This window comes from Choristoneura fumiferana, chromosome 22 (assembly GCF_025370935.1).
Source record: "Choristoneura fumiferana chromosome 22, NRCan_CFum_1, whole genome shotgun sequence".
Taxonomy (NCBI): domain Eukaryota; kingdom Metazoa; phylum Arthropoda; class Insecta; order Lepidoptera; family Tortricidae; genus Choristoneura; species Choristoneura fumiferana.
In genome coordinates this window covers 10,065,881-10,082,006 of record NC_133493.1, presented here as the reverse complement: position 1 = coordinate 10,082,006, position 16,126 = coordinate 10,065,881, and the positions used below count along the sequence as shown (strand labels likewise).

General features: G+C 38.8%; 1 protein-coding gene across 6 annotated transcripts in view; it reads right to left on the bottom strand.

The window, feature by feature from the left end:
• Mctp (multiple C2 domain and transmembrane region protein) overlaps positions 1-16,126 on the bottom strand; it is a 152,856-nt gene that overhangs the window by 65,809 nt on the left and 70,921 nt on the right. Inside the window, exon 1 of one of the 6 annotated variants that reach the window (XM_074104811.1) lies at positions 8,849-9,167. The exons of 4 other annotated variants lie outside the window; for them this stretch is intronic. In XM_074104811.1, the coding sequence (XP_073960912.1) occupies positions 8,849-8,882 (34 nt within the window). In that variant the 5' untranslated portion in view covers positions 8,883-9,167. Of the gene's footprint in view, positions 1-6,491; positions 6,547-8,848; positions 9,168-16,126 lie in introns of those variants that run through there. One more of the 6 variants, XM_074104824.1, reaches the window with a different exon arrangement.

The following is a 16,126-nucleotide window of genomic DNA, read 5'->3' as shown; positions in this document are numbered from 1 at the left end:
AGTAGTGTATGGGTAGCTCTACCAAACTAATTTTAACAGCAGTAAAACTTTCATAGCCTAATCCTAGATAGTTACCAAAGTTCGAGGTCGAATCGATAGATACACTCATGTGGGTATGCAACGTACCCGGTTGTGAGCCATTATGGGACTGTGTCGTAATAAGTTCGCCTCCTAGCAACATGTTAGTAAACGTGACGAACAATTCTATAAATAATGATGTGGTTCTTTAATAAATTCGTTTGATGTAAGTAGCTTTTCTTTTCCGCGTAAACATTCGATTTGAATCGAATGGAAATTCCGCAATTCAGTAAAATTTCCACGGGAATTCTCAAAGCTGAATATTAAAAACTGATGCGGTCCTTAACCACGATATTAGCAACATGAATATAACCCTAGTACAACACCCCAATATTTGCTCCAAGTCATTTCAAACCTTCCTGAATCTTCCCTAAGTAAAAAACATAAGAACGTAGACAGATTTAAAGAGCATGTTTCGGCATATAGGAATGACCATCCTGATAAGTCGAATTTTGCCAAATATTTGTTGGAACTAAATCATTCTTTATCGGACTCAGATTCGTATGAAGTGTTACATTATTGTGGCTAGGGGTTTCGTCTCGATGTTTTAGAATGCATGGAGATAATTAAATACAACAGTATGGGGTCTATTATTAATGAGCAGGTAAATTTAGTTTCATCTCCCTTGCTACGGCTTGGATCTAATTTCAGCAATGGTAGTTAATAAAACATGCCTTGACAGTAAATAAATAAAAATGAAGGTAGTTCTGAAGGACGGTTTAAAAAAAAATATTAATAATTTGTGGGTAGTTTTGTTTTGTTTCATAAAACGTATGTGGGTACTTGGGGAGTTACAGTGACAAGTTAAAACGGTGGTTTGTACGGTTGTGTCACTCTGAAGATGAGCTCTGGTTGAGTTCGAAACGCGTCAGTGTAGTGTGGTGGTGGTGATAGATGGGTTTGTGTGATTTGTGTGTGTTCTTACAGTGTGGAGGTGGAGGAACTGCATGAACACGCTTATTTTGCATAAGCTTAGCTATCGTAAGGTCGCGGGTGAGCAAGGAAATTATTTTAGTTCATTTAGAATCGAAATGGGCCAATATGAACTCATATTTGCTGCCGTGAAAATAAATATAGCAGGATGATGCAGTATTATTTCAGATCACTTTTTTGCGTAGCTTGTAGAAAAATCTATATTAAAGGCTGACCAGGAATATAAAAATACCTGTCGCGAGGGCAGCACTCCTACGCTTTATATTGCAACATTCTTTACATTTATTATAAGATACCTACCAGTCATATTGACAACGGTGTCGGTGATGTTATTTAAAGGAATATTTTGTAATCCCTCAGACTTTTTCTATGACAAGTACTTTTATACATTGTGAATTATTTTCCTTTCAAGGCTATTGATAATCTTTGGCATTAACGCACAAAAACACAAAATAACACTTTAAAATACCACGCGCAAACAACGTTAAACTTTGACAGCAATAGACAGACGATATTTGAATTTAGTGTTACCAGTGCAAGAAATTAGTGTTATTGTTTTTTTTATAATTCTATTTTTATAGTCCCAATAGATGTAATTTATAATTTTCTGTCGTCAGCAAAAAAGATGACAGCAGGGTGTCATCCATTGGGCATTAGCGAGCCAAGCACTCGGACGTTTACCTTACCTAAGTATAAAAGGGTAATGTGTGACTGATTGACTAGCCTTTTGAACACGAAACTACCGTGAGACTCACTCATATAAGTATTTACGTATCAAAACCGTAATTATCCCGTTAACACATACATAATTGAATGAAAAAGACCTGGGTAACTGTATTCTTTCACGAGGTTTGCAGGCTAGTAAAGAATAAAAAAAAGTACAGTAGCTCAAAAAAGGCACACTTGAAATGGCAAGCTCCTTATATGTTGATAGTGTCGCACAAACGTGTACCGACTGGGGACAAAATGTTGGTACGGCTACTGCAACGTGAAAAGATGATCTACTCATCACATTTAGGGAGCGGCAAAATACCATAAAAATTTAATGGTATATGTGTGAAGTTCCCAATCCGCACTGGGCCCACGTGGGAACTACGGCCCAAGTGTTCTCATTCTGAGAGGACTGTGCCCAGCAGTAGGATGTGTATAGGCTGGGATGATGATGATAATTCCATAACAAAAAAAATGTAGCACCTACGATTCGGACCAATTAGAATAAGTACCCTAAAATAAGAGGGCGGCGAATTTTTCTACCGCTCCGGACGGCTGATAATTTGACGTTGACTTTAAGCCACTGCCTTGTCAAGAGAGCGACCTAAAAGAAAGAAAATAAAACATAGTTTCCCAAATAAACCAGCCAATAATCCGCTTGATCAATCGAATTGGCAATAAGTAGGTACCCCTCAATTTGACAGGATATAATCCTGAGGAATTTCTGCAAAAGAGAGATAGCAGTCCTCTATTGTGTTACCTTTTAGGCAGCGATATCGCAGACCTTTACTGAAAATAAGCCTAAATACCTACCCTAAGAAACCACGCTTCTATTTCTGTTTTTATTATTATTTTTCTTATCCATATCACTTCACGTCATGTAATGTCACGAATAAATGCTTTCTTTCTTTCTTTCTAACTTTTACTCCCAGCTTCGCTCGCGTGTCAGTGCCAACACTCGAAATAAAATGGGACTTTATACAAAATTCGCATAGGTGTATACAAAAAAAAACGTTTTGGTCTTCACTTGCTTTATTTTATTTTTCAATACGAATGAACACTATATTTATGCAAAGTTCTTGTCACTGAAATCGATAACTTGGTTCCTCAGATCAGATCTTTGTATGTTTTATAGTTTCAGACTTGCCCATACTAACCGTTCTCAATGTGCAGCCTATATCATAACTTTAATAAAGAATTTCGGCATAACGAAAGCTCAGATTGGAGACTACTAAAAATAATAACAATTTTGTGTTTATTTTATAAATATAGTTCCATCCATAATATATCAAGACTTAAAATAAAATTACCTCAAAAGAATTTTGGTCTATAACAAAGCTTTTAAAGTTTTATGTCAGTCACATCGCTTGAAAACTTTAAGCTCTTTTCATAAACGTTAAAATTTAGACATCAAGTTGTTTCCATTTAAAATATAACTGTATTAAACTGAATTGTCATTGTCAACATTTAAGACCTGCGCTTCTATTGGTAGAGTAACAGGCACTTATCTAGTACAGTCAGCAGCATGAATATTTGACAACAAAGCCTGCATAAACATCTTATACGACTCTTATGTCTCTAGGGCCAGTAGAACACGTTAGATATTTTTGCACGCTTCGCTGTGACAGTTAAATTTATATTTTTTTATCAAATAGCTGGCAAACGAGCATGCGGGGCACCTGATAATGAGTGATCACCGCCGCCCATGAACACCTACAGCACTATTAGGACTGCGTGTGCGTTGCCGGCGTAAAGGAGGGAGCTAAAAGGAGGGGAGTTGGGCCTCCAGATCTCCCACTCACCGTACGAAACACAGTAACGAAACTACTATTTCTTCTGTAGGATTGTTCTACTAAACCGGTCGAGCCGGCCCATTCGTACTGCAGCCAGCAAGTGGTTACAGTAAGGCTCTACCACATCATAATTAATGCAGCTGTACTAGACTTAACGTTTTATCCATTGGATCTGGCAGTTGAATAGAAATTCCTGGATTTTACTAACTTCCCATGGAAATTCCCGAGAGTTACATCGCCGATTTTGTTAATGTTGTATATAAAGCAACTGTGCCTAATTTCAAGACGATAAACTCATGTGTTGAAATTTCGAGATTTTATACAAATCCCATAAGAACATGGGGATAAAACGTAGAATATTAATCCAGACGTCCAATAACCTATCTACATACCAAATTTCATCAAAACTCGTCTATCCATTTTAACGTGAAGGAGTAACAAACATACACACAGACGAAAAAGGCGAAGAAAATAAAAGTGTTAAAAACCGTTTCATTAAATTAAAACCGTAACAATTCCTATGCAGGTTGTTTACTCCTGACTGTAAAAGTAACGGCACGCCTCAAGAGACCACACCGCTGCCCGGAACGAATTACGAGGCAGTGGGACGGAACCTTTTTAAAATATTATTATCCCTTGTAGAATAGGAGCTGTATATTCATTTGAAACGGGTGTTTTAATGTGTCAGGTATATCCCAATGGTGATTTCGTTAAATAAATACAACACACTAGGTTTCACGCGCGGCTTTACTCAAGTTAACAAGTTAAAATGTATCGTAGTTTTCAGTAGCTTTATAAAAAATCCTGCATGAAATTTAAGTATCTTATCCCAGCGGTTTAAATTTAAAGATTATATTTTAAAATTAGATTATAATTAACACGATACCGTGAGAATATCGGAATATACTATACAAGTCTGTATATTATTATTTCATACGGTCAGCTATCTACGTACTGATTTCATTGAAATCCGTCTAGGTTGCTTGGAAGAGATCGCTCTTGAGCGATAAGTCCGCCTATCGCTTACCTTGTAATTTTCTCTCTGTTAGGTACCTTGTTTTCTGTGTCGCTTTCTATTTTTGGTGTACAACAAAGAGTCGTTGTATTGTATTGTTGCCATTTCACCGGGAAGGTGTAATAAACAAACATACGTGTGTTTACATACACATAATGCGATCAGGCGTGTACCAATAATCTTTCGCATTCATGTTGTTAGTAATTTTTTAAACCCCGACTCAAAAATACCCCTTTTGTTATAAGTTTGACGCCAACGTCTGTCTGTGTCTGCGGCATCGTAATTCCCTCTCTTTTTTATGGGGAAGCGAGTTTCCTTACAGTGGTTCTTAGTTAGATTTCGTCAATGCTATTTACGTGTGGATAAGTTTAGCATATTTGTGTATCTATCGTTCCGTGAGTCACAGATGGTTCTGACAGAAAATCAACGCTGCAGGCGTCTAACGCCTAAGCATAATGCTGAGTCAACTTTACTTTTGCAGGGACACACGCCGTGTACGTATGTATTTTTTGTCATTTTTTGTTACATTTGTGTGGTGCTTAATTTTTTTAGGGTTCCGTATCCGTACCCAAAGTGTAAAAACGGGACCCTATTAAAGACTCCGCTGTCCGTCCGTCCGTCTGTCACCAGGCTCTATCTCATGAACCATGATAGCTAGACAGTTGAAATTTTCACAGATTATGTATTTCTATTGCCGCTATAACAACGCATACTAAAAACAAAATAAAATAAATATTTAAGGGGGGCTCCCATACAACACACGTGTTTTTTTGCTATAATGTCTAATGTATAGATAATGGTACGGAACCCTTCCTGCGCGAGTCCGACTCGTGCTTGGCCGGTTTTTTTATTTTTTTTGTTGTATTTCTGTATCTTTGTGAATGCGAATAAATGTTATTTTTGTCTTTATGTCGGGGGTTTTTCAACATTATAAGTTGGTTATTACAACAAATTACGTGCATGTCATACATCTCTGTTACCTGAAACAAATACTTACGTAATACTGGCTGCAAATAATTGCTAGTCTAGACCAATTGGCCGTTACAAATTAGGGGACTCACGTGGTCTTGACCCGAGTTGACCTCGTAAAACACTGATTGAGTCGATTAAGTCCCCATGTTTAGACGAGTTTATGTTCGAAAAACATCACACTATCGTTTTAGTAAGGGTCGGACCCCGGGTGAGACGGGACCCTATCACTAAGGCTTCATTGCTTAGGTGTCAATCTGCAACCTATAATAATTGTATAATTTGTACCTTTAACCAATGTTAAAAATATGTTTTTTTACAAGAGGGGCAGGTTCGAATCTCATCCGGCGGTACGAAAATCCTTATCGTCAATAAATTTTTATTTTCTAAACTGGACAATTCGAATCAAACATGATTTAGGTATATCTTTTATAATCCAAACTCAATCTAAGTAAGTAAATAAATATCTGCATCGGAAAGCTATATCACAGCAGTTCCAGTAAGATTTTCTCGAAATATGAAATAGAAGCGACGCTAGAGCTGAGAATTAAAATCACATGTGAAAATACTATTTTAAAATGAAGAAATCTGTGATGAATTTTCAATACGAGTGGAATATTATTAAATATCGTATTGAATTGTATAACTCATTATTGTTCATAAAACATATGAAAATAATAGTTCACAGGACAAGGAGATGTATAAAGTCGAGCTAATACCGGGTGTGGCCTGTAATATGAGCAAAAAATTAAAACATAGATCGTCCTCGTCAAACTGAACAACATTAGTTCAGCGACTTTTAAAAATAACGGAGTCTTTGAATTTTCCTTTTTTCATACAAATTAAATACTTAATGCTATCAATGTACGCCGTCCTAGAAATATCATCACGCTACAAATATCAAGCTTTTGCTTAAAAGTGTAATATAATTAAAAACGAATTATTTTTTAAAGTAGCAGTTAATATTAAATGATATTATAACGATAACTCACGTCTTAAACCGAGTTTAGCTCGACATGTTTCGGGCTTTTTCGTAGCCCTTCCTCTCAGGAGCACGCGACTCGGCGGCTGCCGCAACAAGCACACTACGCGCCACCGCTCTGCTCGCACGACTGCACTGACATGTATGCATGCATGACTGCTGGGCTGCTAATATGAGTGAGTCTCACGGTAGTTTCATGTTCAAAGTAGCTGTTAATGTTGTTCAGTTTGAGGAGTATCATTTCTGTTTTAATTATTTGCTCATATTACAGGCGACACCCGGTATATCCCTTAAAGGGATCTCTTACCCACCATTTAACCACTCTAATTCATATTTGGACTTCCGTACCTACCAAAATAATGACAAACAGGACCCCATTACTGTCGCTTCACTGTCCGTCTTCTGTCACAGAGCTGTATCTCAAGCATGGATGTTACGGAGCTCCGATACCGTTTCCGTTAAGTCGGAACTTCCGTTTAATATTAAAAATCCGTTTCGGTTCCGGTTACTTTTGAAACGGAAGTTATATGGATGTCAATGCTTGGCGCGCGCGAGTGGACATGAGCGGCGCACATCAAAAACGTACAGAGGGCTAATTATGTAACGTTTCTGACACTTGCGATCACAATCAAATGACAGTTTTTGTATGCGAAAACTATCATTTGATTGTGATTGCGAGTGTCAGAAACGTTACGCAATAAACCCTCAGGTTTAGTAGACTTAAACCCTTAACATCTCGTCCACCTATCACTCAGGCTCCGATTCGAACCACATCCGTTACATCCCTGATCTCGAGAACCGTAAAAGAAAGACAGCTGAAATTTATACATAATAGATATCTTGTATGTTTAGGTATCCTAGAAATTTGTTTGATGTGGAGGTAGCTGTTACCTTAACCTACCTACCTAATATTGTAAATGCGAAAGTTTGTAAGTCTGTTTGTTAGATTTTTATTTTATCACGTCTAAACCACTGAACCGATTTGGATGAAACTCGATGTACAGATAGTTTGAGTCCTGGAGATGGGAATAGGATAGTTTTTATCCCGGAAAATTGCGTAGTTCCCGCGGGATAGTGATAAACGGATTCTGCGCGGACGGAGTCGCGGGTAACGGCTAGCAGCTTATAATAGTTAGCACAACCAATAAGGAAATTCTAAAATGAACTAAATAATTTTTGCGCTATCTGCGACCTTACGATAGCTAAGCTTATGCAAAATGAAAGAAAGAAAGAAAGAAAGAAAGAAAAGTTTATTTTTGGCTCCAAAAATGTACCACTAAACACTAGATAGAAACTGCACTAAAACTATGTTACTAGGTGACACAGCAGGATACAAAAGGTCTCCACTCAGCATGTGTTGCCGCACATTATGTGCCAGTAACGCTGGTTTATATGCGTGTTCATGCAGTTTCCTCCACACACTGTAAGAACACACATATTTTTCATAAGCTTAGCTATCGTAAGGTTTCGCGGGTGAGGCAAAGGAAATTATTATAGTTCATTGATATAAACCTCGCAAAGTAACGCCTATCAATAAAATATTTGAAATCCAAAAATCTTAATTTTTACGGCTATCTGTCTATATCAGTTACCATCTAAAATGAACTCACACTGCGTGCATTTTGCTTAGGAGAGAGGCTCTGCTAACACTAGATATTAATTCATAGATCTGATACTTACTTACAAATTTGTACAGAACCCTCGGTGCGACTCACGCTTGGCTGGTTTTGTTAGTTACTTTCACACTTTTAAATAAGTTGGTAGTATTCAGTTGCGAAAACGTTATTCATATTTGGCACACGAAACTACTCTAGCGTTTGTTCCAATAATATTGTTTTCATTCATCACATAGCTCTGACATCCAATATGTCGGATGAAAAATAGGCGATCTAGACCGAGAATTTCAATTCTTGCTTTTGTTTTCTAGGTTCTACATTTGTTTGTAAATTGATAAGTAGGTCAGACGTTAATTTAGTCGGCTATTTGTATGTTCCTTGCTTGTAGGTAAATATATACCTAGTTAGGAAAATTCTATAATGTTACCTACGTATATTATCTTTTACAACCTGTTTTAAGGTACAATATTATTATAATCTTCATTCGATTCTGTAAAAACTATTATCAGGTTTTTAGTTATGTAATTAACAACCAGTATATGGGTATGTTATGGTGTTCAGTAGTATGGGTCCCACTGAAAAACAGCGTTGCGGCTTGCAGTAACGTTATGCTGAGTGAGGCCCATTTGTACTATGTTATTTTTTTATTCTTTCCATATAATGTATTTTTATGTGTAAATAAATGGTTCTCTCTCTCTCTCTCTCTCTCTCTCTCTCTCTCTCTCAATAAAGATTAATAAGGTCAACATACCTGTGAATTCGTCCATTATTTTTAACAAGTCCATGGCTGCGTCACCGAAGTTACTTCCTGCGTGTTTCAAATGTCACTTGCCTACACTTTTAACATGATGCCACCGAAATTAGAACTGTCACAAGACGTGTATAATTTAACTGGTAAAAGTTTTAATGAACAGCCATGAACTGAACGCTGCTTAAAAAACGGCGACGGCACGGAATCGCAGTGACGCACCGTATGCGCACCGTTTTTATCGCATGCTCTCCACACCGCTGCTTAAAATACGGAATCGCAGTGACGTGTCGTAAACTTCAGGTCTTTACCGAACAAAAGTCGTGACGCTAACGGCACGTCACTGCGTTTCCGCACCGTTTGCGTATTTTAAGCAGCGGTGTGGAGAGCATGCGATAAATCGGTGCGCATACGATGCGTCACTGCGATTCCGTGCCGTCACCGTTTTTTAAGCAGCAGTTCGGTCGCACGTGTCTAACAAGTTCTCGTTCGCGATCGTATTCACCATTTCTTTCTACCCTCGGCTTGTAGGTACTGATGACAGAAAGAACTAGCGAAAACGATTGTGATTCCAAGTGCGATAGACAAAAGGCCTCAGCTATAATGAAAAGACGCGTAGTTTGGAAACTAATGAAGCAACAGACGTGCGATCGCGACTGCGCGTCAAAATCACTGAAATGTGCGAGCATGAGTAGTAAAGTAATTGAAGCTGTGGATAGGGTTACCACGCCAAATAATGAAAGAATGAAGTCTCATCATCAGACATAGGAATCCATGGGGCAAAATTTTGTGACAGGTAGTGGGTTCCCATATCGATAATCTCAATTGTCAATCAGTGTGTTAGCAGTGTGATATTAAGGGGCTGTTTCACCATCCATTGATTAGCGTTAACCGACGGTTAAATGTGATGCCGTCTCCGTCTATTCGAACAAAACAAATAGAGACGGCATCACACCTAACCGCCAGTTAACACTAATCAATGGATGGTGAAACAGCCCCTAAGTGTTTTTCAGTGTCTAAAGCGAAAAATGTTCGACAATGTTCGCTAGATTATAGGTAGGGTGTAACATTGCACTATAAAATAATTAATATGATCTCTCTATCAAACCTCTTCAGATAATTAGATAGAAGTAGCTTAAGTACCACCTTCTGAAACAATACTTGTTAATGTCGTCGGACGTGTCATTTGTATTCATTCTAGTTATTTGTGTTCGTACTCGTCATCAGAACAATGCTTAGAAAAAATACACACAATTCGGGCGATTACTAGTATATGAAGCCGTGGTGGCCTAGTGGTTTGACCTATCGCCTCTCAAGCAGAGGGTCATGGGTTCAAACCCCGAGGCTCGCACCTCTGAGTTTTTCGAAAATCATGTGCGGAATTACATTTGAAATTTACCACGAGCTTTGCGGTGAAGGAAAACTTCGTGAGGGAACCTGCACAAACCTGCGGAGCAATTCAATGGTGTATGTGAAGTTCCCAATCCGCACTGGGCCCGCGTGGGAACTATAGACCAAGCCCTCTTGTTCTGAGAGGAGGCCTGTGCCCAGCAGTGGGACGTATATAGGCTGGATGATGATGATGGATGATGAGACTGGAGAGTGAAAGAAGCGTGAGTGAAGTGTCTTCATATAAAACACTTTTCAGCTAGTTTACTGTACAGTCACCAGCACAAATATCTGACACAACAATGCGTGCATAAATATCTGATACGACTCTTATTTCTAGAGCCGGTAGTACGTGTGTCAGATATTTTTGTACGCTCCACTGTGGCAGATATTAATGCTGGTGCCATACACAAGCTTTTCCGTAATACTTAAGTAATTGAAATTAAATCTGAAATTGAAAATGAAAGCAATATTGAAACTGAAACAGAAATTGGATTGAAGTATCTCTATAAGTACATCGATAGTGATCTTAATTTAATAAAATCCTGTCATTAAAATTTTATCCTCTATATAACGATTAGACGTTCTAAGGCTGACATGATGATGATGATAAATATCCCCATACGACCTAAATCCCCAAAAATCCCTATAATATGGCCTATCAATCCGAGGCCGGCAACGCACCTGTGAGACCCCTCGTGTTGACAGGTGTTCATGGGCGGCGGTGATTGCTGCCCATCAGATGACCCTCATGCTCGTTTTCACCCTCATATATACATATTAAAAAATACTGGACTTTTTAGGATAATTCCTAGCGTGTGGTACCCCTAGCGATTCACTCTAGTTACTAGGCGGGCATTAGACACCGTGTCTAATCTGAGTGCCGTTACTAAAGTGCATAGTCTGGTATACCAGCGTGACTACTGTTTTATTAATATGTTTGACAACCTGCCACGGTTTTATTTATTTATTTACATGTTTTTTTAACCGATTACAGCTGAGCGAAAAAGATTTTAGTAGTTTATGTGTACCTATGTATTTCAAACACAATATTCCTCAAAGGGTTGTGCTTAGCGGACACTTTACATAAGTAAAGAAGCGGAATTGTGTGCGAGCTAGTGTCTGAATTTGCAACGGCAACCAAATTTTCTTTTTTGTTTCAGTTTCGTCATTTTTGTTTCAATTTCTGTTCACTGCGTAGTCGAAACGCAAGGCGTACAGTAGTTACCTGGCCCCTGTACCATATAAGTTACAAGTGCTACAATTCTACAAAATTGTAACATTTTACTAAGAGAAACTTAACAATTTTGTAGAATTGTAGCGTAGCACTTGTAACTTTTTTGGTACAGGGGCCTGGTACCACACGCAATGAACAGAGAACACGGTTGTCGCGCCGCTGCCCGTTGTACTGCCCGTTGGCGCCCAGTTTATGGCTTTATCCTGTAGATAAATAAGCTTGAAAGCAAGCAAGTTGAACTGGCAATGGGCAGGCTACATCGCTCGAAGAACACCATATATAACCGTGGGAGAAAAATCCTCGTGTGGCGGCAAAAACGGGAAGACGAAGCGTTGGCAAGCCTTACACTAATGAACTTATGCGAGGAACCAGTGGATGCAAGTTCCATCTATCTCCTCATCATACATTGTGGCGTTCTAAGGGGGAGGCCTTTGTGCAGCAATACATGTCTTCCGGCTGACGATGTTTTTTTTTTTATTCGACTGGATGGCAAACGAGCAAGTGGTCTCCTGATGGTAAGAGATCACCACCGCCCATACACACCTGCAACACCAGTGGTATTGCAGATGCGTTGCCAACCTAGAGACCTAAGATGGGATACCTCCAGTGCCAGTAATTTCACCGGCTGTCTTACTCTCCTCGCCGAAACACAACAGTGCAAGCACTGCTGCTGCACAGCAGGATTAGCGAGCAAGATGGTGGTAGCAATCCGGGCGGACCTTGCACAAGGTCCTACAACCTGCAATGAAGATGATGAAATGAAGCTTTTAATTAAATGGGTTGAAATCTAGTGTCCGCAATGGGAGTTTCCGGTCATAAAATGAGAGTTAATCAAGCCAGTGTGGAGGTGTCAATTATTTGAAAGTTCAAGGTCTCAGTGTTGCTATAAAAACATTAGGTCACCGCTAACACGTGGACCAATTGGTGATAATGCTGACTTGATGTTATCACTTTTTAAACTGCCAGTGTTTGATTTTTTTTTTATCTGCATGTGATCTAAATTCGATGAGCCTAAATGACATTAGAACTGCTTTGAAAAAAAATACCTTGTTGGGTTTCTTGCCAGGTTCCGTTTTACAAAGATAAAATAGATGCAGGTGCTGTACAAACTGGTGGTAGATTGTTTTGACATTTATAATTGTGCTTGTTTGTTGTAGCCTAAAGTTAACATAGAATGTTTACCTAGACTCTGAGCTGTTTTAGTACGTTGTAGCGTGAAAGAATGACAAACATATTTTTTTCTGGTTTTTCTGTGCATCCATGTCTCAAATTGTATTTTCGAAACATAAAACCCTTAGTTTACACCCTTATAATACACCGACTGTCGTGACCTCATTTTCCGAATGTGAAAAGTTGGAAACTAAGGAGACCTCTTCCTTCAGTACCAAGTTTACCATGGCGTGACTAGATGGCGCTTTGTTATCTTACCAGCTGCTCATGATAAACGCTAAATGGACAACGTTGTAATAAGGATAAGACGCTAAGAGATGGCGCTAGTGGTATTTTATCTACTGAGTATACTTAGATGTATATTATTTTTACCTTAGGCTGCAATAATCGACAAATTGAATCGTTTTTAGGGTCTACTCGTACGTCTGTCAGAAAACAAGAAACACTTAAAGGATCGTTTTGCTGTCTGTCCGTCCGTCCGTTTTTCTCAAAAATACGTTAAAAATAACCGTGCCTCATTACTCAACCCAGCGGGTGACATCTTGATAGCTTTTTTTTAAATTTTTAATTTTTTAAAAACATCAGAGAGAGACAAGTTATAGCGAGTGGCAGCTGAATGACAGTCAAATGACAACTGTCAAAATGTGTATTCAGCAAACGTTACAAATATTGTACATAAAATGTTAGTAAGTATGCTCGAGTTCTATTATTTGTTCACATTTTGACTTAAGTATGTATCATACATCTAACCCGGAAATTCAAACTTAAATTTAAAGAAATTAATTAATTATTTCAATACCTACTGATTCCAATGTTTCTTAATTTTGCTTATTTATTTTCGTATTTAAAATTAAAATTAATTTATTTGTAAGAATACAGTAAAATACATTGGTATTCTGTAACTTACCTACCTTTGAATAACATTTCAACCTATTTAATTAAAAACAAATTAAAAGCATAAAAGATGAAACGCGGAAACGGTTTCAAAAACAATGAGGGAATTTCTTAATGGATCTTAAATATTTCGCGAGGCCAAGGTATCCGAAACAAAGCAAATTGAGCCAATTTATCAAGGGCTGCTTTAAAATTCCCTTAAGATAGAGGAAATTGCTATGAAGATCTGAATTTAATTAAGTTTGTTTAAATAGGTAATATGGGCAGGTTTTGCCACATTTAATTGTTGTTTCCTAGTTTCCTCCAAAATGTAGGTATAATAAATATGGGCTTTGGTTAGTCCGGGTGACATAAATTATGCTAAATTTTTTAAAACCTTCTAGTCGTTGCCCTGTACCATTTTATGGGATAAAAAATACCCCACAATCCAAGTTAAGAACTATCTGTGCCAATTTCCATTCAAACCCATCGAGAGTTATGCTTGCATTGAAAGCAAACATTCAAATACATTCACAAACTTTCTTATTTATAAAACTAATTAGTTCTGATCACCATTCGTTTTTGTAAGAGCAAAGCTCCTGCTACTCAATTTTACGTGCGACAAAGTTGTCCCATCATTTCCGATTCGGTTTGTGGACACGGTCGAGAGCGGTCGCGTCGTAAAGCGGTCCTCCTGTACTACGATCCTTTTTACAAAAACAAAAAAAACGGCTATACAATAGAGACGCACATCCCAACTTTGTGCAACGGCACACGCGTAGGTAATTTGTAAATTCTCGTAGGGTTTGCCTAGTGTAAATAGTATAAACAGTGGCCTAAGTAAAGCCAGTGGAAAGACTAACAGTGCCAGGATAGTGCCAGGGACTCTTCTAAGCGAGCGGTGCAGCGCAGTGCGAGAGGCTCCTTCAGATTCAGAGGCGCCTAGGAGCCCCCGTATGAGTCCGAAGCAAGCAGAGAAAAGAACAGCTGAATCCCGCGGTGAAGCTCGTTCCGAATCGTGCTACTACTCTCTACTTCGCTTAATGAGATTCTACTCTATTCAGATATAGCCCCTTGAGTCTAAAGACAATCAGCTAATCCCGTGACGTACACACTGTAGCTATAGAGATAATAGATAGACGTAAGACTCAGAATAGCGCTGACAGTGAACGTAGGTAGGTACTAAAACACCGCGACATCGCCAACTTAGGTCCCCAAACTCAAAATATACGCCCATCAGTTCATAGGAGCAATAAGCGTACTCGGTTGAATTAATTCAAGCCCCATAAATAGCTGCATGCACCTACCTAGCACTAGATAAGCCGATCAAAACTGAATTAAGTTAAGTTAAAATTTACTCCAAAATCGCGTAATAGGTAACGTACGACGGGAAAACACTAGAAAAAGTTAGTTTATTAGCCATCATCATAATATCGTGCGTGACATTTGTGTTACATAATATACTCCAAACTCCCGCCCATATAGCTTGCTGCCTATAATTTTTTTTTAAAAAAGCTAAGTAACCCAACGGTAGATTAACGACCAAAATGTATAAAATAGGAACCATCACAAAAAGTAAACGCACTAAACTTTCTAAATTCCATAAAGCCCGTGGAACGCTTTTGTTCCATCGGTAACAAACTACGTCCTGGTTTTGCAGCATCTGGCGACCACGGGCCACGGCAACGGGCCGAAGCAAAAGGAAAAAAGGGGGCTTTGTCTTAAAATTCCCCAGCAGGTAACAACTTCATTGCGCAACGTGCAAAATTCCTAAACTAAAAACAAATAACCTACTGATATCTTACGATATTATTAATAACCAACCACATATCTTAGCCCCACAAAACACTAACTACTGCCTATCTATTTACGACATCGACATCGACATTAGTTACCGTGGTCAATCCTGCATTGCCCACCCCCTAGTAGTATAAAGCTTTTTTTACAGCAAACCAAGCCAGCCACCATGCAAAGAACATTTAGCAACACATTTGACCATAGAGCGGCCAGACGTGACCCGCTAAATTCGTCGACAACAACCCAGACCAGATCAAATGCGTGCAGCCATCCTTAGCGACCATGAACCAAACCGTCAAGGCCCCAACGACAATAAGCGATACAATATAATGATGCCCAATATAATGATGGCACGTGGGTGGTTCAGAAGAAAAGGTGAATACTACGGCAATGAACATAACGATCCACTATGGTTGTTCGAATAGCAATAACGTATCGATACAAACTTCCCACCAAACTGAGCAGACGACGCCGTAGCTGAAATCAATCTGCTATTCAAAAATCAGCATTACGACGCTCTTGATATCTCAACACCTGTGTGTGGATGAGAACAATAAAAAGCATTTCAAGAACCCAAGTACCGAGTTATACCTTAATAACAGATACGCCAGATCCGCTTTCAGCGAGTATCCCTACAGCAACTATCCAAACTCAGTCAACGCAATGGCTGCATAGCTCGACTAACAGCAATACATGCCGTCGACGTTACCGGCCGACGCTTAATACGACCTAGTCCCAACTTGGTTACCGAAAATCCTAAACTATGCAACGCAATAGCGTAGGTACATGAACGTAAGAGGAAATGCAGCCGTCAG